Source organism: Neolamprologus multifasciatus, chromosome 18, assembly GCF_963576455.1.
Source record: "Neolamprologus multifasciatus chromosome 18, fNeoMul1.2, whole genome shotgun sequence".
NCBI classification, from domain to species: domain Eukaryota; kingdom Metazoa; phylum Chordata; class Actinopteri; order Cichliformes; family Cichlidae; genus Neolamprologus; species Neolamprologus multifasciatus.
In genome coordinates, this window is record NC_140456.1 from 36,586,860 (window position 1) to 36,609,915 (window position 23,056).

The window sequence follows — 23,056 nt, forward strand, 5'->3', positions numbered from 1 at the left end:
AAACTTGCGACACGGCGTAACTCTGCTCATAACCGTAGCACGTCAGAGCAGTGTGGTCACGTGATAGAGCGGCTGTGTGTATTTGTAGCCTGCTAGCAAACATTTTATCTCCGAGGAAGTTATCTCAGATAGAAGTAAAGCAAGTGTGTAAGTTCATCTCTGAATGTTTCTAAAGCATTCCCGCATTAAGCTTAACATCCGATATATAGAGCAACTGCCTTTCTCTCTCTCTCTCTTCTTGCTGCTACTTCAATCGTGAAACTGCTTAATGATCAGCTGATCGGCTTTTCTGTCGCGAGTCCGTCTCTCTTCTTTGTTTTTGGCCCACTTTACACCAGAAAGAGGAACCCAGCGGCTGAACAACAGCAGCACTATTAAGCTTGATAAGCTGTTGTTAGAATTTATTTAATATTATTTTCTAGACCAGGATCTTTTTCTATGCAGCTGACGGCTGGTAACTGTGCAGGGGCGGATCTAGCAAAGTTTAGCCAGGGGGGCCGATAGGGCATGAACAGGCAAAAGGGGGCACAACGACATACTTTTCTTTCTTATTGTCATTTAAAATATCTAGCTTTTAATTATTTAATAATTATCTGAATCTTACACCCAAAGTTTTAATCTGATGTGAAATGTATAGAAGTCCATTACTGTATATAATAACTGTTAAGTCTAATATACCCTAGTAAGCTGTAGTACTTTTTCCTTTGGGAAAGTACCATCTGTGAATTCTGCAATTCTGTTGAAGAAAGATGTTGAATCTATTTAATTATTCTTGAAAAATAATTTATTTCTGTGAATTTTTTTCACCCTGCATCAAATTAAAGTTGATTACATTGATTAAGCATCATGAGGAAGAGGGTGGTTCCCTATTTTCTTTTGCTGGGAGTTTGCAACCCTATTAGTTAGGTTGCTTAATATTTCTGCTAAGTACTCTTTAAAATACCAGAATAGGAAGGATGGTGCAGGTTTAACTTTATTAGATTGATCAGTGTTGCTGATCTATGAAATATTTTGGGTGCAGTGTGTTTTTTTTACATACAGGTATAACAGAATAGCTTTAGTGTTGTTGTTTTTTAACTTGAGTATGAACTTATACAAAAAGCAGCAAGATATTAAAAAAACATTTTTGTTGATTAAAAAACACACTATATCGGATTCATATCGGTATCGGCAGATATCCAAATTTATGATATCGGTATCGGTATCGGACACAAAAAAGTGGTATCGTGCCATCTCTAGTTCTTATATAGTGCTTTTCTACTCTTCTGAGCACTCAAAGCGCTTAATATATATATATATATATATATATATATATATATATATATATATATATATATATATATATATATATTGTGTTTACACTCACTCTTTCAAATAGATGCAAGTAAAACACAGCAGAAAATAAATAAAGTCAAAGACTAGCGGTCCTTTTGCTCTATTTTCACCTGTAAAGCAGGAGTGGGGTAGGCGGAGGTTTACCCTGGTGCAGGTGTGCCACAGCAGTCAGTGGAAGAATCCGCGATTTTCTCTGTGAGTTTCACATTACATGGTAGCGCACTCGGTGCTTGCTCAGAGTTTAGGGGTTTTTTTTCGCTGTAAAAAGAAGTTTTCTTCCCACGCACAACAGACACTAATGTTTTTGTCACTTTTTATGGAATCAAACTCAAAGTAAGGTCAGTACTTCCACGCTTTAAATGCTGCACGCTCATACTCTCTCCCGCACTCGATATATGATCCACTGTTGATCTGCACACAGCTGTTGTCACGAATGTCGAACTCGCTTACATCACTGTCATGAGACATTCTCTCAAAAAAATCACGGTTTTAGTAACGCAGTAACGCAGCGTTCCTACGGGAAGGTAACGGTAATCTAATTACCGTTTTTGCAATAGTAATCCCTTACTTTACTTGTTACTTGAAAAAAGTAATCGGATTACAGTAACGCGTTACTGCCCATCTCTGCTAACGACATTGAGGGATGCTCTTCCATGAAAAAAACAAGAATCAAAAACCTGCCATTATTATAAGATTTGTTCATAGGAGGCAGAAGAAAGAGCTATTGAAGCAAGGAAGAAAGTTGAAAGGAACGAATGTGTATGTTAATGTACACCTAATCAAGAAAAATGCAGATATTGCAATACAAGTTAGATTACTAGGAAAAAGGAAGAAAAAACAATCAACTATTAGATGGAATGATGGAATGTATAACAGTGGAAATAAATATGAAAAAAAAGAAAAATATAGTTGTCAGTTGCATATAGAACACCAGGGTCAAAGATTGAGACTTTTAAGGACATTATGGAGGACTTATTTACAAATCTGAATCAGAAAAGAATGTTTATTTATGGAGACTTTAATAATGATTTATTGAACCCAAACCATAATAAGAGTATTGAAGAATTTAATGATTTCATCCATTGAATGGAATTATTTCCCCTGATAACAAGACCGACGAGAATAACCACTCATGGTGCAAATCTAATAGATGATATTTTTACAAATTTAATGGAACAAAAATATAAAAGGGGGGATATTGATAAATGACATAAGTGATCACTTACCAGTTTTTGTAACTTATGAATGTTAGTTAGAAGATAATAAACATAACATGAAAGGGATATGGAAGGTATTAAATAGTATTATAAAAAAATGGACCAAGGAATAATGATTACCCTGGGTATTTTATGGAAGGGACAAACACTATTAGTAAAATGAACGAAGTAGTGAATGGATTTAATGAATTCTTTGTAAATATAGGGCCAAAAATGGCAGCGGAAATAAAGGTTGATATGATAGAAAGGGAGACGGGTGGAAACATTGAAAGGAATGCAAGTTCAATGTTTTTTAGAGAAGTGGCAGAGAAGGAGATATATATGATATTGTAAGTGGACTTAAGAACAAAATGAGTACTGACTTTCATGATATTGATATGGTAACAGTAAAGAGAGTAATTGATGGTATTGTAAAACCACTACAATATATTTTTAACTTGTCTTTCCAGGAAGGGGGTTTTCCACAAAAAAATGAAAGTTGCAAAAGTAATTCCCACTTACAGATCAAGTGAAAAGCATTATTTTACAAACTATAGACCAGTGTCGGTACTCTCCCAGTTTCCTAAGATACTGGAAAAACTATTTATAAAAAGATTTGTTAGCTTTGTGGATAAACATGGATTGTTAGCAAATTGCCAATATGGGTTTAGAAATAATAGATAAACAGTTTTGGCATTGATGGATTTAATGGAAGAAATAACAGAATGTATGGATAACAAGAAGTATACACTTGGAGTCTTTCTAGATCCAAAAAAAAAAAAGAAAAAGCATTTGATACTGTTGACCACAAAATTCTAATAAACTGGAAAAATATGGGTTTAGGGGTGTAGTATTGGATTGGATAAAAGGCTATGTGATGAATCGCCAGCAATACGTACAAATAAATGAGTTTAAATCTAAATTGATGGATATTGAATGTGGAGTACCTCAAGGATCAGTATTGCGTCCTAAAATGTTTATTATGTATATAAATGATATTTGTAAAGTATGGAAGATACCAGCGTTTGTAATTTTTGCAGATGAAAACATTGCATGTGTTATATTGTGCTTTACTATTACCATATATGTATTGTAGATATAAAAGTAATATCCAGACTATAATCATAATGCAAAAAAGGGATATTAGATTAATAAATCAGGAGGGGCATAGGGCTCAAACAAATTCTCTCTTTATTAAGACGCAAGCCATAAAATTCCAGGATCTGATGAAGTTTAAAACAGTGCAAATAATATATAAGGCAAGGAAAGGGATGCTCCCAATTGCATTAAGTAAATGGTTCTTAGACAGAGAAGGAAGGTATAATTTTAGAGGGAAGTGGAATTTAAAAATACAAAGAGTGATAACAACTTTGAAAAGGATGTCTATTTCAATAGTGGGAGTTATATTCTGGAATGAGTTAAAAGAAGAAATAAAGGTCAGTAGTGATATAAACCAGTTTAAAATAAAGCTCAAAAAAGAATTTTTAATTAAGTATAAGAATGAAGACAATGCAATTAACCGAAGACAGCAGTCAAAGTGATGTTTATGTTCTTTTACAAATTACCAAATCTTAAAATATTTTTATTTGAATATGAGAAAATATTTTTGAGATGTTATGTTCAAAGTTGAAACCATTGTATAGGTTTTTGTTGTTCAAATTTAGATGATGAGGAAATGATTAAGATGTAAACCTAAGGGGGTAGGGCTAAATAAGTACATACTTCTGCCTACTCCTTTTCAAGCAACTGCATGGAATGATATTATGAAATGTTGGTGAATCTATATGTTTGAAATAAAAATGAACTGAACTGAACTGAACTTTCTTATAAAGTTACTGTTTATGCATTAATATAAATCGTGTTTGAAATGATCAGCAGTGAAAACACTGAAATTCTGACCTCAGAGTTTCCAGTTTACAATGTGGACTCTTTACTCCAGCAGACAGAAGCTTCATTCCTGAATCCTGCAGGTCAGAGTTACTCAGGTCCAGCTCTCTCAGACTGGAGGACTGGGAGCTGAAGACTGAGAACAGAGCTTCATAGCCTTTCTCTGAGAACTGATAGTGACTCAGTCTGAAAAATGAAAGATAAAACAACAAACACCGTTGTTAAAATGTGAGGGTGCCCTGAAGAGTTGTTAGATTTAGTAATATGTAATCCTATATCTACAGGAACCCTTCATTCCTTACTAAGACACAACAAACAAATTACCTTTAGCAGCTCAAATACACTGTTAAAACATACACTTATCAAAATGGTACTCAGTACAGTGGATGATCAATTTTGGTATTCTAGGGCCAATGCCAATTGGGCTCCATGTGCCAGGGAGTCAGGGCAGGGCATTAACACCAAAGCAGCTGACATTGATCAATAACTCTCTGCTACTTAAACAGTCAGAAAACTAGTTCAGACCTTAAACTGACTTGATGTCCTACTTTTATTTTACTTTAAAAGTATTGATTTTTATGTATTTGTTTGAGTAGCACATTTTTATTAGTTAATTCTGAAAACACAACATCACTTAATCTCACCTCAGCATACTCAGTTTACAGTGTGGAATCGTCAGTCCAGCAGAAAGAATCTTCATTTCTGAATCCTGCAGGTTGCTGACACTCAGTCCCAGCTCTCTCAGACTAGAGAACTGGGAGCTGAGAACTGAGGACAGAGCTTCACAGCCTGTCTCTGAGAGATAAGGTACACTCAACCTAAGGCAAAAGAAAAAAAAGATTGGTGATCTGCATTACTATTGAAGGTTAACTAACCAACTTGGAATTTGAAAAACAATTATACTGGTAAACAGAAACAAGTGAGGATCTGGTAGACTTACTGACACTAATTTAGTACCTGCTGGCCCATCCATACATGGCTGTCCATCGGCTTCCCAAAATAAATATCTGTAATTATTCTATACTATTCTTATTGATCACATATTGAACCTTGCTGCAGCCTCTCACAGTTTATTTGTTTTGTTTGTGGGTGATTGCATCTTAAATGATTATGGCCTTGTGCACCATCTCTATTTTCCAACTTATAGTAGTGTGAAATTTTAGCTTCATATTTCAAATACTCTTAAAGATATATTGATACTAGTGGTGGAACGGAGCAAAAAATCTCATGGTTCGGATCGGATCACGGTTTTAAGTCACAGATTGGATCAATTTTCGGATCAGCAAAAATAGAAAAAAAAGACAAAAATTCGACTCGCCATTTACTTATTTAAGTATTTTTTGCCTATTAAAAGACATTCAACTTTAGACTCATTCCACGCACTTATATAAAAACAAATTAAGGTGCAATATGGATATTATGGATCATGCAGGGCATCCTCTGCACACGGCCATAAACAACCAGAGGACTCTGTTCAGTGAGAGGTTGCTTCACCCAGAGTCAAGGACCAGCAGACTTAAAAAGTCCTTTGTTCCACACGCCATCAATCTCTTTAACTCCTCGCTGGAGGGGAGAGGAAGGGGAAGCAGTGACAAAGGAGGGGGGAACATGTAAGCTGTAGTGCCTTTTCACTGTGTTTGTTTGTTAATATCCAACAGTGTAATAGACTCAAAATACTTAAAATGTGCCGTTCCCTTGTATTCTTATTCCTATTTATTCTATGTATCCCTTTTGTATTCTCTGTATTTATATATGTCTCTGTATTTATATATGTGTACATGTGGTATATTTCTGCTCACATTCTGCAACTTCTGTCGGTGCTACTGGAAACTGAATTTCCCGGAGGAACCCACCCAAGGGATGAATAAATAAAAAGTTTCATCTAATCTAATGTAGTCTATAGGGCAGTACAGGGCTTTGCATCTAACACTCCGCTGTGATATATTGAGCGGTCACCGTCATGTGGCTTTCCGTTGCCCTGGAGATCCACCCATTTGTAGTTAGAGCAACTAGTGATGGGATTTCCGGCTCTTTTTAGAGATCCGGCTCTTTCGGTTCGGCTCACTAAAAAGAGCCGGCTCTTTCGGCTCCGAACCGGCTCTTCAGGTTGTTTTGTTGCTTTAATTAATTTATTATTAACAATAATATAAAATTATGCACAAAAGGAATTACTAACGCAAAAAAAGTGGTTTTCTTTATATATGTTTATATATAAATATATGCGGTGGCCCCTAGAGACAAAACACGTACAACCTCCAAAACACATTTCTAGAGTTAACTGAACTTCCAAAGCAGAGCTACTAGATCACTTAAATTACACAACTGAAAGCATGTGTGTATTGTTTGTGTATTTATACACAGGCACTCATATATATTCAAATAATTAAAAAAAAAAAGTTTATTTACCTGTTACTACCACACACCAAATCCGGTCGTTGGTACTTGCTGGCTTGTGTAGCCACTAGGTAACAAAAGCTCAACACTGCGCCCAGCATCCTGGAGCACTTCTGTTGTCTTTTGTACGTGTTTTGAGTTTTTACGTGCTTCTGAGTTTTTACGTGCTTCTGAGTTTGTACGTGCTTCGGAGTTTGTACGTGTTTTTACGTGTTTTGGAGTTTGTACGTGATTTGAAGTTTGTACGTGCTTTGTCTCTAGGGGCCACCGTAAATATACTTTTATTTATTCACTCCACATAAAATTTAATAAATGAATCATAATACAAAAATCAACTATTCACATTTCAAATTTTAACTATTTAAATTTTCAGCTTTTTCCTTTTACATATTTAAAGTGAAACAACACAAAACACTGCAAACCATAACACAATTAAATATAAATTAAAATATGAAAACAAAAAGATGCATATTCTCTGTCATATGGGCCTGCATGAATAAACTTTCTGGATCCTTTATCATCTGCAACTGAAAATAGTTGTGGATGATTACTATACCTTTCTAATGTGACGTTGTTGTCCCTGGCTCTCTTTCTCTCTCTCTCCCTCCCGCTCTGTTCCTGTGCTACTGAGTGTAACTACCACCCCTCCCCCCTCTGCCCAGCGTAAAGCACAAGGCTCGCGTGCGGAGTGAAGCGGAAAAATGTGCGAGAGAGAGGCTGAGAGAAAGAAAAAAAACCCCACGTGACGGCTCGCGTCGTTCACGTCAAAGAGCCGGCTCTAAGAGCCATTTCGTTCGCGAACGACCCATCACTAAGAGCAACAGAAGATGACTGGTTCATTCATAATTGGAACGATCTTGTCACACTAACGTGGACACGCAATGGGATATCATAGCGTGGCTCAAGCATGTTCATCACAGTTTAAACCCCTTAGATACCTTAGATATCTAATGGGGTTAGATACTTTATTCATCCCACAAGGGAAAACGCTTTGGGTGCCTAGAAAAGCGCTATATAAATGCAATCCATTATTATTATTAAATGTTTGTATTACTGCAGTACAATAAAGAGTAAACATAGTACAGGTGAGTTTGGTTAATTAGTGAACCTAAACTGTCTATAGGTGTCAGTGTGAATGATTCTCTGACTCCCTGTGTTAGCCAACTGGGATAGGCTCCGCCCCCTCAAAATCCTGAACAAAGATTATATTATTCAGAAATTGTCACTTGTTGTTCATAACAATGTGAAGTTTTTATTAGCGTTTGTTCAAATTTCTATAGGATTTTAAAGTACTATTCCTTTGCTAGCTGCCTGTTAGCATCTTGCACCCTGTTGTAATGTGCTGGATTCATCAAACAGTATCTTCAAAAAACCTGCACCTTAAAAAGAATACATTTTTTAAAAAAGTCTCCAAATGGGTAAGACTGCATCAATTAGAAGTTCTGAATGTTGGTTTTGACTAATTTTCAAATAACTGCCCATCCATCCATTCGCTTCCGCTTATCAGGGTCGCGGGGGGTGCTGAAGCCTATCCAGCACTGGCAGGGCAGACAGCAATTCGCACTCACATTCGCTCCCACATTTAATAGGCAATTTAGATTTTTCAATTAACCTATCCCCAGTGCATGGACTCTTTGGACTGTGGGAGGAAGCCGGAGTTTCTCGTTCTCCAGTGTAAATGTAAATGTCAGTGTCCTCTGGGTCCTTACTGGTCTTTGCAGACCGGGGAGAACCCATGCAAACACACATGCAAACTCCACACAGAAAGACCCCGGCCTGATGGTTGAATTGAACTCAGGACCTTCTTGCTGTGAGGCAACAGTGCTGACCACTGTGCCACTGTGCTACCCACCCCTGGTCTCCATTACCCCAGTGGGTCTGAGCAGTACCAAAGGCAAAAAGGTGGTACAGTGATGAAGCAGGTGAGCTAAGCTGCAGTGATGAGGTTAAGCAGAATAACAGTTATACTTCATTTTAAATGTGGATAGTGGCAGGTTAGAAGATGACTCCTCATTCTGTGAACAGCTGATAAGTCTGTAGGCATTCAGCAATGAGAGGAAAGACTGGCTCAGATCCTGGTGAGTGAGGGCTAGTTATTCAGGACTGCAAAAATCCTACGAAGGAATATGATTGAATCTTGCAGCGGCTGCAGATCCTGGGAACTGTACTGGTAAGGCTGACTGAAACATATGGAAGTGAACTCTTATGGCTTACTTGTTGTTCCTAGAGTATTTACAAGTAGAATGGAAAGGGAGAGCCTTGAGTTTTCAGCCCCCTCTTCTGTGGAACCAGCTTCCAGTTTAGATTTGGAAGACAAATGCTATCTCTACTCAAAGATTAGGCTTCATTTCACTATAGATGCCCTCCAGAGCAAGATTAGCCAGACACTGCAGGAATTGAAAACCCTTCTACCCTCTCCAATCTTAGAAGAGGATTACAAGTTCGTGGACAAGACTCAGCGGGCCCAACACTGTAAAGGAAAAGAAGACAATGCAGGAAATTCCACACTCACTCCTCAGTGTGAACCTACACAACACAGAGAAGAACACACACCTGAGGACAGTCAGGAAAAATGGGTGAAGAACTTTTCAGACCGGAATCTCACTGAACCTGAAAAGAATTTATTAGTAAAAGAGCTAAATTTTGCAGTTTCTCCGGAACAGTTGGACCTCATCACAGCCACAGAAACCGCCATACAGATTAATAAATTATCACAGACATAAGCAGAGCAAATCAGGATGAAAGTCTCAGCCACCCTCTCCAGTGCCAAAGTCCCTCCATCTAACCTCGCAATACAAGTAAAGATGGCCGTCGCTTCCCTGAGCAAAGACCACAACATCACTATATTACCAGCTGACAAGGGATGGTGCACTGTGGTTCTGAACATGACAGATTACCAACAAAGATCGCTATTCTCCTCAGTGACAACAATAGCTACGAAGCCTTAAAGCGAGACCCCACAAGCAGCTACAAAAAGAAAGTTATAGCTTGCCTTCAAGACCTTGAAAAGGACAAAATCATTGACCGCCTTAGATATCACCGCCTTTACCCAGGGGATGCCATATGCTGCATTTACAGACTTCCTATGATCCACAAAGAAGGGGTCCCACTCAGACCCATTGTCAGTACAATAAACTCAGCCACTTACAACATTTCGAAACACCTTGCTACCATCCTAGCACCTCTTGTGGGGAACACCCCACTTCACATCAGGAACTCCACCGATTTCACCGACAAGGTCCAGAAACTTACCCTGGATCCAGATGAAACTGGAAAAAATAATGTCCTTTGATGTAGTCTCTCTCTTCACTTGCATACCCACAACGGAGGCAGTGGAGACTGTCAGAAAACGACTACAAAAGGACAACTCCTTGAAAGACAGGACCAACTTCACACCCGATCAGATTTGCACACTATTAGACCTCTGCCATACCACTACATATTTCAAATACAATGAGGGTTTCTATGGAAAAAAACATGGCTGTGCCATGGGCTCCCCCATCATCCTCTGGAACACAAACTTGGAGTAATCAGGACCCTACACCACCGGGCAGAACATGTTCCCTCTAAACCTGAAGGGAAAAAGAAGGAACACAAACATGTAAAGGAAGCTCTTAAAACATGCGGTTATCCTAATTGGGCTTTCATCAAGTCAGAAAAGATGCATGGAAAAGAAGATCAGACACCAGCTAGGGAGGATAAGAAAGGCAGGCGCAACAACATTGTCATCCCCTATGTAGCCGATGTATCAGAGAAACTGAGTGCATTTAAGACCCAGCAACGCACTTAGACAAAAACTGGTTCACCCGAAAGACAAAACTCATAAACACAAACTTAACAATGTGGTGTATGCTGTACAGTGTTGCAATGAATGGCCAGACCTCTACATTGGAGAGACTAAACAGCCACTTCACAAGCACATGGCACAACATAGAAGAGCCACCTCCACGGGACAAGACTCAGCTGTCCATCTGCATCTAAAGGACAAAGGTCAGTCTTTCGAGGATGCCAATGTTCACATTTTGGACAGAGAGGACAGATGGTTTGAAAGAGGAGTGAAAGAAACCATTTACGTCCACTGTGAGTGACCATCTTTGAACAGAGGCGATAGCTTACGACACCAACTGTCTGCCATCGATAATCCACTTTTCCCAGACGCCTCGATGCCCACTCACATCCTGGGCCTTTTGACCTCAGTAAATCACATGATAGGGTGGGGCTAGGTTTCACAATGAGATCACTCGAAACCTTGGCTGACTGTGACCTACACCCATTTTCACACCTTGGCTCACGTGATTAGGTAGAGGATCATCAGGGGTAGGGATGGGTACCGGTTCTGACATAAACGGTAGTAACCAGACCAAAAAGCAGCACACATTTCGGTGCTTTATTTCAGTGCTTTTTTTTCCTGAGATGTGATACACTTCAGATTCTAGCCAATCATTTTACCTTTCCGAGGATAGTAGGCCAGCCCAGGTACGTATGTTCTTTTAGAGCAGAGCTACAGATTAAAAATGCCCAAGGCGAAGGGGTCAAAAGTCTGGCTGTACTTCACAGCAAAAGATGCAAACTCAGCAGCCTGCAACAAGTGCTTTAAGGTGATACTGTGCAAAGGAGGTAAAACCTCGAATCTGATGAAACACCTGGCGACGCAATGCGTTTTTTTTAAAAGCTGAGAAATGCACCGTACCTACTACGGGTGTGGTGCCTGTTATCGGAGTTAATAGCAACATCCCCCACGAACCTGAAGAGGAGAGTCCTGGCCCCTAGCCCTGCCAGTGTAGCAGAAATGATAACGGATGATGATGGCAGCAGCAGTAGCCGTTCTTCTCTGCGTGAGTAGCTTAATGTTGTTCGTGTGTAATTTACGTTGAGTATGCTATAGCGTACATTTACATTTATGTATGTAAGGTAAACTAGCAAACACCGTTGTAGTTACATGCGGCTGTCTTCTTGTTTGATGGCAGATGCTCCCTTCACCCTGGCCAAAAAGGCTAAAATGACCAAAGAAAAATTGGAAAACAGAACATGAGAGGTTTTTGGACAAAGTTTGCTTTTTTCCATTGCTTAAGCACTGCTTCCAGCCAAGAGTGATACCACATATGCCTTATAGCTGCAGAAAAGGCTAACATTGTTATCTTTTTACAAAAAAACAGCTAAACATGAGAAGTTTTTGGACAAAGTTTGTGTTCTCCATTCTTTAAGTACCGGCACCGTTTCAAAAGTACTGGTTTGGTACTGGTATCGGATTAAACCTAAACGATACCCATCCCTAATCAGGGGGTCCTTTTGTCCCTCTTTGGGGTGAAACTCCCACTGGGTTTAAATCTGGGACTCTCCACCATTTGACCCTAGAACTGAATTAGCTTCTCGGATGAGAGGTGAAAGATCTTCAAGCAACTTAAAGAAGTCCAGATGCTTTTCTTTCCAAGCTCCTTAGACTACGATGAGCTGGATGACTGAGAACCTTCACATACAAAAATAGGCTTCAACCTTTCCTTTTTCCTAAATCATATAGTTAGGGCTGGATCAGGTGACCCTTAATCCTCCCTTAGTTATTCAGCAATAGGCGTAGGCTGCTGGGGGAATCCCATGATCCATTCAGTTTTTCCTTTTTGGTTTTTGCCAGGGTGCTGGAAAGGAGAGTTCGTCCGCTAGTCGAACCTTGGATGCAGGATGAACAATGTGGTTTTCATCCTGGTTGCGGGACACTGGACCAGCTCTTTATCCTCTCAAGGAAACTTGAGGGTGCATGGGAGTTTGCCCAACTAGTCTAAATGTGTTATTTGGATTTGGAGAAGGCATTCGACCGCGTCTCTCAGGGGGTCCCGTGGGGGTGCTTCGGGAGTATGGGGTGCCTGGCCCATTGCTACGGAACATTCAGTCCTCATACAACCATTGCAAGAACTTGGTCCGAATAGCTGGAAATAACTTGGATTCGTTCCCAGTGGGTGATGGGCTCCGCCAGGGCTGCCCTTTGTCACCGATTCTGTTCATAATTTTTATGGACAGAATTTCTAGGAAGGCTTTCACTTGGGTGGTCTCAGGATCTCATCTCTGCTTTTTGCAGATGATGTGGTTCTGTTGGCTTCATCGGGTGATGGCCTCCAGCTCGCCTTGGAACGGAAATCTGAGGCCATGGTCCTCAACTGGAAAAGGAAGGAGTGCCCACTCCGGGTTGGGGGCGAGTTCCTGACCCAAGTGGAGGAGTTTAAGTATCTCGGGGTCTTGTTCACGAGTGACGGGAGAAGGCAGCCTGGAGATCAACAGATGGATTGGTGCTGTGGCCGCAGTGATGCATATGCTGTACCGGTCTGTTGTGGTGAAGAGAGAGCCGAGTGTAAAAGCGAAGCTCTCAATATGTCGGTCGATCTACGTCCCTACCCTCACCGTATGGTCACGAGCTGTGGGTAGTGGCCGAAAGAATGAGATCGCGGATACAAGTGGCGGAAATGGGCTTCCTCCGAAGGGTAGCTGGCCTCTCCCTTAGAGATGGAGTGAGGATTTGGGCCATTCGGGAGGGGCTCAGAGAAGAGCCGCTGCTCCTTCCCATCGAAATGAGCCAGTTGAGGTGGTTCGGGCGTCTGACAAGGAAGCCTCCTGGGTGAGGTGTTCTGGGCATGTCCCACTGGGAGGAGGCCCCGGAGCAGACCCAGGACATGCTGGAGAGATTATATCTCTCGGCCGGCCTGGGAATGCCTTGGTGTTCCCCCAGACAAGCTGGGGAAGGTGGCTGGGGAAAGGTCTGGGCTTATCTGCTTGGGCTGCTGCCCCCGCGACCCGGCCATGGATAAGCAGAAGAAAACAGATGGCTAGATAGATATTGTAAAGCACTTTGTGGTTTTTGACCTGTGAAAGGAGCAGTATAAATAAAGTTAACTTACAGGATAATTCTGGATATGATCTTGATAAAAGCTGACACCCAGAGAACTTTAAGACACTGACATTTTCTGTTTCTATCAAACATTAAAGAAAATTTACTTTATTTAATGCTGATGATCATTTAAATAAATATGCTTATGTTTTTAAGCGACTATGACACATTACAAGGTTTATGTTATAAAATACAAAAATGATCACATATTTCCTTACAGAGCTTTGTTGGAGGCTTTGACCACTGGCAACAGCTTCAGAAGAGCCTCCTCTGAAGCAGAGTATTTCTTCAGGTCAAACACAGCCAGATCTTTTTCTGATGACAGTAAGATGAAGACCAAAGCTGACCACTGAGCAGAAGACAGTTTGTTTGTGGAGAGACGTCCTGATCTCAGGGATTGTTGGATCTCCTCCACTAGAGAACGATCATTGAGTTCATTCAGACAGTGGAACAGATTGATGCTTTTCTCTGCAGATAGATTCTCACTGAGCTTCTTCTTAATGTACTGGATTATTTCCTGATTGGTATGTGAGCTACTTCCTGTCTGTGTCAGCAGACCTCGTAGGAGAGTCTGATTGATCTGCAGTGAAAGACCCAGGAGGAAGCGGAGGAACAAGTCCAGGTGTCCATTTGGACTCTGTAAGGCCTTGTTCACAGCAGTCTGGTAGAAGTGTGTCTCTGTTTCAGACTTCTGAGAGGTTGTTTGTTCTTCCAGCAGATTCACTCCAAAGTTGATAAAGGTCAGATGGACATGAAGAGAAGCCAGAAACTCCTGAACACTTAGATGGATGAAGCAGAACACCTTGTCCTGGTACAGTCCTCTCTCCTCTTTAAAGATCTGTGTGAACACTCCTGAGTACACTGAGGCTGCTCTCATATCGATGCCACACTCTGTCAAGTCTGATTCATAGAAGATCAAGTTTCCTTTCTGCAGCTGATTAAAAGCCAGTTTTCCCAGAGACTCCATCATCTTCCTGCTCTCTGGACTCCAGTGTGGATCTGTCTCAGCTCCTCCATCATACTTGACCTTCTTCACTTTGGCCTGAACTACCAGGAAGTGGATGTACATCTCAGTCAGGGTCTTGGGCAGCTGTCCTCCCTCTCTGGTTTCCAGCACATCCTCCAGAACTGTAGCAGTGATCCAGCAGAAGACTGGGATGTGGCACATGATGTGGAGGCTACGTGATGTCTTGATGTGGGAGATGATCCTGCTGGCCTGCTCCTCATCTCTGAATCTCTTCCTGAAGTACTCCTCCTTCTGTGAGTCAGTGAACCCTCTGACCTCTGTCACCATGCTAACACAGTCAGGAGGGATCTGATTGGCTGCTGCAGGTCTTGTGGTTATCCAGAGGCGAGCAGAGGGAAGCAGGAACCCTCTAATGAGGTTTATCAGCAGCACATCCACTGAGGTGGACTTTCTAGGGTCAGTTAGGATTGTAGTTTTGTGGAAGTCCAGAGGAAGTCGACACTCATCCAGACCATCAAAGATGAACACAACCTGGAAGTCGTCAAAGCTGCAGATTCCTGCTTCTTTGGTTTCAGTAAAGAAGTGATGAACAAGTTCCACCAAGCTGAACTTTTCCTCTTTCAGCACATTCAGCTCTCTGAAAGTGAATGGAAATATGAACTGGATGTCCTGGTTGGCTTTGTCTTCAGCCCAGTCCAGTGTGTATTTCTGTGTTAAGACTGTTTTCCCAATGCCAGCCACTCCCTTTGTCAGCACTGTTCTGATTGGTTCATCTTTTCCAGGTGGGGCTTTAAAGATGTCTTCTTGTCTGATTGTTGTTTCTTGTCTGTCTGGTTTCCTGGATGCTGTTTCAATCTGTCTGACCTCATGTTCATCATTGACCTCTGCATTCTCCCCCTCTGTGATGTAGAGCTCTGTGTAGATCTGATTCAGAAGGGTTGGGTTTCCTGCTTTAGCGATCCCCTCAAAGACACACTGGAACTTCTTCTTCAAGACAGACTTCAGATGACGTTGAAAAACTCCAATAAAAGTTCCTAAAGGAACAACGGAGTAATTATCTCAAACAACAATTTATCAAATAGACATGCAAATTTCTAACTCCCACAAATTATGGATTTGAATAGATGTTCCAGTCATCGAGCAGCTTAAATCTTTATAGAAATACTCTTACTGCTCTGCAGACGGTCAGCCAGCTCCTCCTGTTTCATTCTCCTCAGGAAGTTCAACGTGATCTTGACAAGTGCATCTCTACTACTCCTCTGCTCTTTATCCTCTTTACCCTCCACCACCTCTTCATCCTCCCCATTTTGGAACTCTAGTGATGCTGGAATCAAGAACTTCTGGATCTTCTTCAGCTCATTCTTCACAAAAGTTATGATGTTGTCCTCCAGCAGCTGGAACAGAATACTTTACGAATGAGCCAATCAGACTGAAATCATGGAGCCGAACATCAGATCCATGTTGGACACATTGACAATCCACTGGTCTACAAAGAGCAGCATGGAGATGACTGTGAACAGGTGATTTGACATGACTTGCTGCTGTTGCCCGCTAGTTAATTCTTAATTTAGTTTAATGTTTTTATTGGCTGTCTAAATACTCTCTATAGGAAAATGTTTTTTTTTGTTTGTTTGTTTTTTTGCTGCCAAATGTAATACCACCACTCTGAACTTCAGTCTACACAACATCCACTCATTTACGATCAAGGGGCGTATCATCCATGATTTCCTCACCAATTGTGAGTTTGACTTCATCTGATTGACTGAGACATTCAACACAACAGGGATAGCTCACTAGGTAAAAGCAGTTGCCCCATGATCAAAAGGTCGGGGGTTCGAATCCCCTGAACGGCTACCCTGAGGAACCCCTGAGCAAGGTACCGTCCACACACACTGTTCCCCGGGTGCCGCACTGGTGGCTGCCCACTGCTTCACTGAGTGAATGGGTTAAATACAGAGAAGAATTTCCCCACTGGGATCAATAAAGTATACATTATTATTACATTATTATTATTATTAACTCCAGGGTCCCAAAAAGTTGATTCTGTTCAGCTGGACGTAGCATTTTTAGTAGTGATGTGCAGATCAATCCTGAGATATTGATTCCTTCGATACCAATCGTTTATGTTCTTGAATTGATTCTCACATTAAAATATCAATATTTTAGTAATTTAGAGTAAATTTGTAGTTTATTATTAACAGGAACACAGTGGAAAGAAACTATATCATTCGGATTGTCTACATTCGAAGGAACTACTTCCTCTTCTGCCTTTCATAGTCATGTGCGAAATACGGCTGTATAAATGTCTCGCAGCCCCTTGGCGTGCACACTCACAACAATGGCTGACCGTAATTGGAGTCATGTGCTGACTTATTTTACCTCCACAAACAGCTGAGATGTAGTTTGCGATACATGTGGCAAAAAAGTGAGGTGTTGCCGCAACACAACTAACCTTGTCAAACACCTCAGAGTAAATCATATCACAGAATATGATGAGCGTATGTTGAGGTGAACTGAAGAGGAGGAGTGGGACAGGTGCTGCTAGGGTGAGACAGAAGTCTCTCACGGAGTCCTTTAGTGCTGCAGGCAGGCAAGGTGTTCAAATAGTGCACAACTTCAGTTTTTTTATTTCTATATGATGAATTCTGTATTATTAAGTGATAAGAACAAGTAATCTGATGTCCTGTAATCATTATGACGCTATAATTTGAGATACTATAAATAAAATACATTTTTGTACAAAGTATCGATATCGGATCAGTATCGTCGATACCACCCTGAATTTTACTTGGTATAGGATCGGAAAGTAAATCAGTGGTATCGCACATCACTAGTTTCCAGTGGGAGACACGTTTTGTTGGTGTTCAGAGCTCACTATCAACGGGTTTAAAATTAAACCCAGAAACGCGGAGATATTATATTTGACTAAATTGTTCATACAAACAATTAGTCTTAAAGGTACACCCTGTTTGTGTATATAGATCAGTATTTAAGGAGTGCCAGTGTTTCCAGAGCCGCCAGTCCCACCTCTGGGAGGAGTCACCGTGTTCCTGCTCATTGCTTTCACCTGTGGGTTAATTAAGCTGTCGACTTAAAAGGCCAGCGTTCTCAACTTCTCTTCGCCAGATTCTCAGCTAACCACAATTAGAGCAGTTTACTGCTGTGTTTTGTACACATCTTAGTAAATGACTTTGTCTTACCTTGTGCCTCTCTTCCAGAGCAACTCACCAGATAACCAGAAGAAAATCCCTGCCACAGAATCTGCATCTGGACGTTGGACCTCCCGACAGTCTTACGGTTTCACTCACGGTTTCACGCACCTGCCTGCCTCCCTGCCTCAATGTCAGGAATTTCGGATTGCTTACCTATCACACCTGGACCACTCTCCCCTCCACATGACTAATCCACCTGCGGCAAGTAAGCAGTGCAAAGGAGCATTCAGAATCAATAGCGGCCAGTTTTCTTCCGGGAACCATACCTAAAACTGTGTACTCTTGTTTCTGTGACTCTGAGCCTTCCCTGGAACCCAGCCATCCAGTCTGACTCTCCCATTTGCCCAAACCACACAACTGCAGTTCCATAGTTGAAACAACCTGATTGTTTACGTAACTCAGGTCACATAAGCGCCCCTCAGTTTTGGTTTGTTCCTAGAAATTCACGGCTCAGATTTTCTAACTTAGTTTGCTTGCACTTGTTGTGAAAATAAACGGTGCCATTTAAATGTCCTCCGTCTATGTCCCCCATTTGAGTCATTTTCTCTTGAGTCGGCTGCGGCCGTGACAGTAGAATCTGGCCAGAAGTATGGACTCAGCGGACACAGAACAGTCAGCCATTCAAAGGCAGGGCACAATTCTTGGAAGCCACGAGCAGTCAATTCAGTTCCTGTTAGCCCAACAGAAGTCTCTCAGTGATGGTCAGAATAAGACACTTGAAACCCTCCAGGCCCTACAAGCTAGTTTACCCACTGTCCCTAGTTCCAACACGAACACCACAGGCCAAGCTTCCTAAACACAATCTCCGCCGCCTCTGTCTGCTGCTGTGGTGCCTCTGGCTACAACGGCTTTTTGTGACACCACCTCCCCGGAGCCTGAACCTTTTTCAGGGGATCCGGGGAGTTGCAGCGGGTTTTTGCTTCAGGTTGATCTAGTTTTTGGTCGCTCACCATTCTAATAAAATATCGTATCTAGTAGGGAAACTGTGTGATCGTGCACTTAAGTGGGCAGGGGCGTATCTTTCTAAGAATCCTTTGCTAGCCTGCCCTTATGCTGCATTTTTGGGTGAGTTCAAGAAAACGTTTGCTCATCAAAGGCAGTTCTGCTCTGAGACTGCTGAATCTCTGTCAGGTTCATCAAAGTGTAGCGGACTTTTTAATTAATTTTTGACATTTTGTATATCAATGATCAAGGAACTGACCTCACAGCCCATTGTTCATTTAGTGGGCAGGTATCAGTCACCGTGCAAATGTACTGTTTATAAGACTGGGGAAACCTGCAGTCAGCTGAGACTGAAGAAGTCACTTGGCTGAGTGACGAAACTTTTCTCCTACTGAAAATGCTACGTGAACAGAATCAACCTTTTGGGATTTACTTACCTAGATTAATGAGCATGCATCAAGATACAACTCCATGACTTCTCCCATTTGAGTAAATCTACTGCTACAGGGTTTTTGTTTTTTTCATTTTTTGTTTTTTTTACATCTTCCAGCCCAGTGGCACTGCTGAAGGAAATTGCAATAGTCTATGTTGAGAGGTGGAAAGTCATACAGGTGTCTGCTCCTGCCTTCAGTTATTTTTAATCTACTGTGTGCCAACTGCCTGAACCTACTCCAACTGTCTACCGTACCCTTAAACTCAACAATGATTTAGTGAATGACTTTGGTGTCTTCCTCACACATCTATCCATTCTCTCATCAAACAAATACTGCTGCTGGATTTTAACATAGCAGCTGTGGAATTAAAGAAATTATTTTATGGTTACAATATATCCTGTATCATTAACAATATAATCTACAGCATTGATACTGCATTAAAATGTTCATTTAAACCTGCTGGCTTTACACTAACCTTTTTATTACAGGGGCAGCCATAACCTTTGTATACACACATTGCATTTTGGGCCTATTAAAGAGTTGTAGCTCAGTCAATTAATTGGAGGTTGTAAGCTTTGTTTGGCGCGAATGTCCAGGCAATCTATTGTGTAAGTGACTTGGAGCTATAGAAGGTTAAGACAGCATACACGCTTACAAAACACATATAATACATACAATCTAGAAACAGGCCTGAGCAAAGGCCTGAATGTATTCAGCTTCTTGTTGCAACCTGTTGCATTTGAGTTTGCTTGGTAACAGGTGACAGAAGATGTGCTAAAGAGGATGTCGAGTCCAGGGGGACTTCTAAGGTCTGAGATCATCGCCGTATTTGGGAAAAGATGCTAGAAAGAGGAACTTCTGTGTCTGACTTTAGCTCTAAAAATTGATTATTGTCTGTACAATATGCAAATGATGTTCTTAGAAATGCAAATTATGTTCTTAGAACGCGAGAAGGGGCATCTAACCCTGACGTTATATAAACCATTCTCTGTGTATTTTGGGGGAAGAAGTCCGCTGATGTGATGCTGTGTACTTCTTCCCGCACGGTTGTTCTTAATAAACTCTTCATCTGATTGCACTCTACTGGGGCCTCCATTGGTTTGTTTTTGTGCCACTTGTTGAATTCGGGAAAATCAAGCTAAATCAAAGCGCATTATGTCAGTGTTAATACACTTGCGTGGGTGTGTAACTCTTATAAGCTGTTTGGGCTGAGTTTTATGGGGGCTGGGTTGGGTCTTTAAAAGTTACCCCACGTAAAAAAAGACATATTCTGAAGTTGGAGTTTTCAGCACAGAGATGCAGTCATGAAAACTGTTTCTGGATTGTTCAGATCCTTTCATCAAGTATAAATTACTTCTGCATATTTTTAAGTTATACTTTGTTGTAAATTTAACGTGATGGCACAAAATTTGCAGATGTATTAATGACAGTTTTAGTAACATACTGTGAACTAAACCGTGTCAGTCTGGTCTTTGCTCCCTTCTCTGTACACAGACTGAGATCTTTTATCTTCTTCTCCTTGGCAGTATCTTTAATAAATACAAAAACAACTTCCTGTGCTATGCAGATGACACCAAGTTGTATCTCACTAACAAATCTTCCCTGCCTCCCTGCTTGCTCTGTGACTGTATATCTGAAATAAAATGTTGGTTGTCTTCAAATTTTCTCAACAACTACTAAATGTAGTTGTAGTACATGTACAGACCATAAATATGGAGTCCAGGTGTGTTTGATGCTGCTGGGCAGACTGACCACTGGGAACCTCTGAGCTCTGCTGGTCCACTCTGTGGAGGAATAAGAAAGAATTAGTGATTTAGATTACAATGCTTCATGTTCTGGGGGGGCGGGGCTGTGACTCCCCACACCCACTATTACATACTTACATGGAGAAACCTTATGAATACAAAACACACTCACACACAAAAACACATACACACACATTCATTGTGATTTGAAGAATCACAATGAATCACAATGACATGAAACAATAGCTTCTCTTAGATGACTGTAAAATAAAAAAGTAACAAACCTGTTTTGAAAATGTAATAGAAAGTACTGATATTTATGTAAATAATGTTCCTCTTTATTATACCTCATTATGCTGACATAATGAGGTATAACTTCAGAACAGAAATGTTGAAACAGTGTTAGAATAAATTAATTTCTTCTGTGTGTAAGGACATGTGGCCAGCAGCACCTGCCCATAAAACCACAGAGGACGCTGGAAAAGCAGAACAACAAATTGATAAACCATAAGATAAAACAAGGTCCAGGATGTGCATGCACTTGTTCATTGTTAAATATTATTATTATTCATAACTGTTCATTGTTGGGCCATTCACTGACTGAATAAGTCCAAAGGCATCCAACAAATCAAAGAAGTCTTTAACCAGAAGCTTACCAGAGCAACAAACGTGAATATTGAAATCATATTTTGACATAATTTCACCCAAGAATTCAGAAAATTCCCATTAAAAAAATCTTTATTGTGGTGCCCACAGTCATCCATGTTTGGCGGCTGATAGATCATTGCGCAAAGTAGCAGAGGAAAGCAGCTCAACTCCCCCCCCTCCCCACCAAAAAATAAATAAATAAAAAAAATAGCACTAGACTTAACAGGAGAGAGCCATGTTTCACAGGGACAAGTCCAAATTCTGGGGCCTGAAGAATTCCTTGAGGAAAAAAGTTTTGTTCATGATGGACCATGTGTTCAGCAGAGTGTTAACGTGTGATGTGACATAGAGAGCAACTATATAAACAACTAGGCTTCCGTTTGTGCTTGAGACATGGGGTTGTGTGTTAGTGTGTTCAGGTCTCCATATCCGGATATGTAAAATAAAGATCATTTTTTAAAGTAAAAGGACCACTTCTGAGCCGTGTCTTTTTTCGCCGTAAAGAATCAAAAGAACTGGGATTTAATACCCTCTCCTGTCTGATCATTTCCTGATAACATTTACATTTACAATAATTGATTACACAGCAGTGGAGAGTAGACTTTATCACAGTAGATGTCTTTCTGAAAGCGCTGTAACTAAGTTTAAGAATATAATCCACCCACTGTTATCATCGTCAATGCCCTGTACCAACACAGAGCAGAGCAACTATCTGAATGCTACCCCAACAGAGGTCGATTATCTTGTTAATAATTTTACCTCCTCACTACGTACGACTCTGGATACTGTAGCTCCAGTGAAAACTAAGGTCTCGAATCAGAAGTACCTGACTCCGTGGTATAATTCTCAAACACGCAGCCTAAAGCAGATGACTCGTAAGCTGGAGAGGAAATGGCGTGTCACAAATTTAGAGGATCATCATTTAGCCTGGAGAAATAGTTTGCTGCTTTATAAGAAAGCCCTCCGCAAAGCCAGAACATCTTACTATTCGTCACTGATTGAAGAAAATAAGAACAACCCCAGGTTTCTCTTCAGCTCTGTAGCCAGGCTGACAAACAGTCAGAGCTCTGTTGAGCCAACCATCCCTTTAACGTTAACTAGTAATGACTTCATGAACTTTTTCACAAATAAAATTTTTATCATTAGAGAAAAAATTACCAATAATCACCCCACAGATGTAATATCATCTACAGCTACTCTTAGTACCATTGATGTTAAGTTAGACTCTTTTTCTCCAATTGATCTTTCTGAGTTAACTTCAATAATTACTTCCTCCAAACCATCAATGTGTCTTTTAGATCCCATTCCTACAAAACTGCTCAAAGAAGTCCTGCCATTAATTAATGCTTCAATCTTAAATATGATCAACCTATCTCTAATAATCGGCTATGTACCACAGGCCTTCAAGGTGGCTGTAGTTAA

At 40.7% G+C, this 23,056-nt stretch overlaps 2 protein-coding genes across 4 annotated transcripts in view; one reads left to right on the forward strand and one right to left on the reverse strand.

Annotated features, from left to right (window-relative positions):
• Positions 1-23,056, forward strand: part of LOC146498584 (protein NLRC3-like) — a 350,052-nt gene that overhangs the window by 140,735 nt on the left and 186,261 nt on the right. The window lies entirely within an intron of this gene.
• Positions 1-23,056, reverse strand: part of LOC146498586 (NLR family CARD domain-containing protein 3-like) — an 86,194-nt gene that overhangs the window by 31,536 nt on the left and 31,602 nt on the right. For both annotated transcript variants that reach the window (XR_014870541.1, XM_085140015.1), the window contains exons 4-8: positions 20,947-21,025; positions 15,825-16,047; positions 13,905-15,687; positions 5,063-5,236; positions 4,431-4,604 (exon numbers count right to left, since the gene is read on the reverse strand). Coding sequence is in view for 1 of the 2 variants with exons in the window: in XM_085140015.1 (XP_084996141.1) it covers positions 4,431-4,604; positions 5,063-5,236; positions 13,905-15,687; positions 15,825-16,047; positions 20,947-21,025 (2,433 nt within the window). In the remaining variant the exon portion in view is untranslated. The remainder of the gene's footprint in view (positions 1-4,430; positions 4,605-5,062; positions 5,237-13,904; positions 15,688-15,824; positions 16,048-20,946; positions 21,026-23,056) is intronic.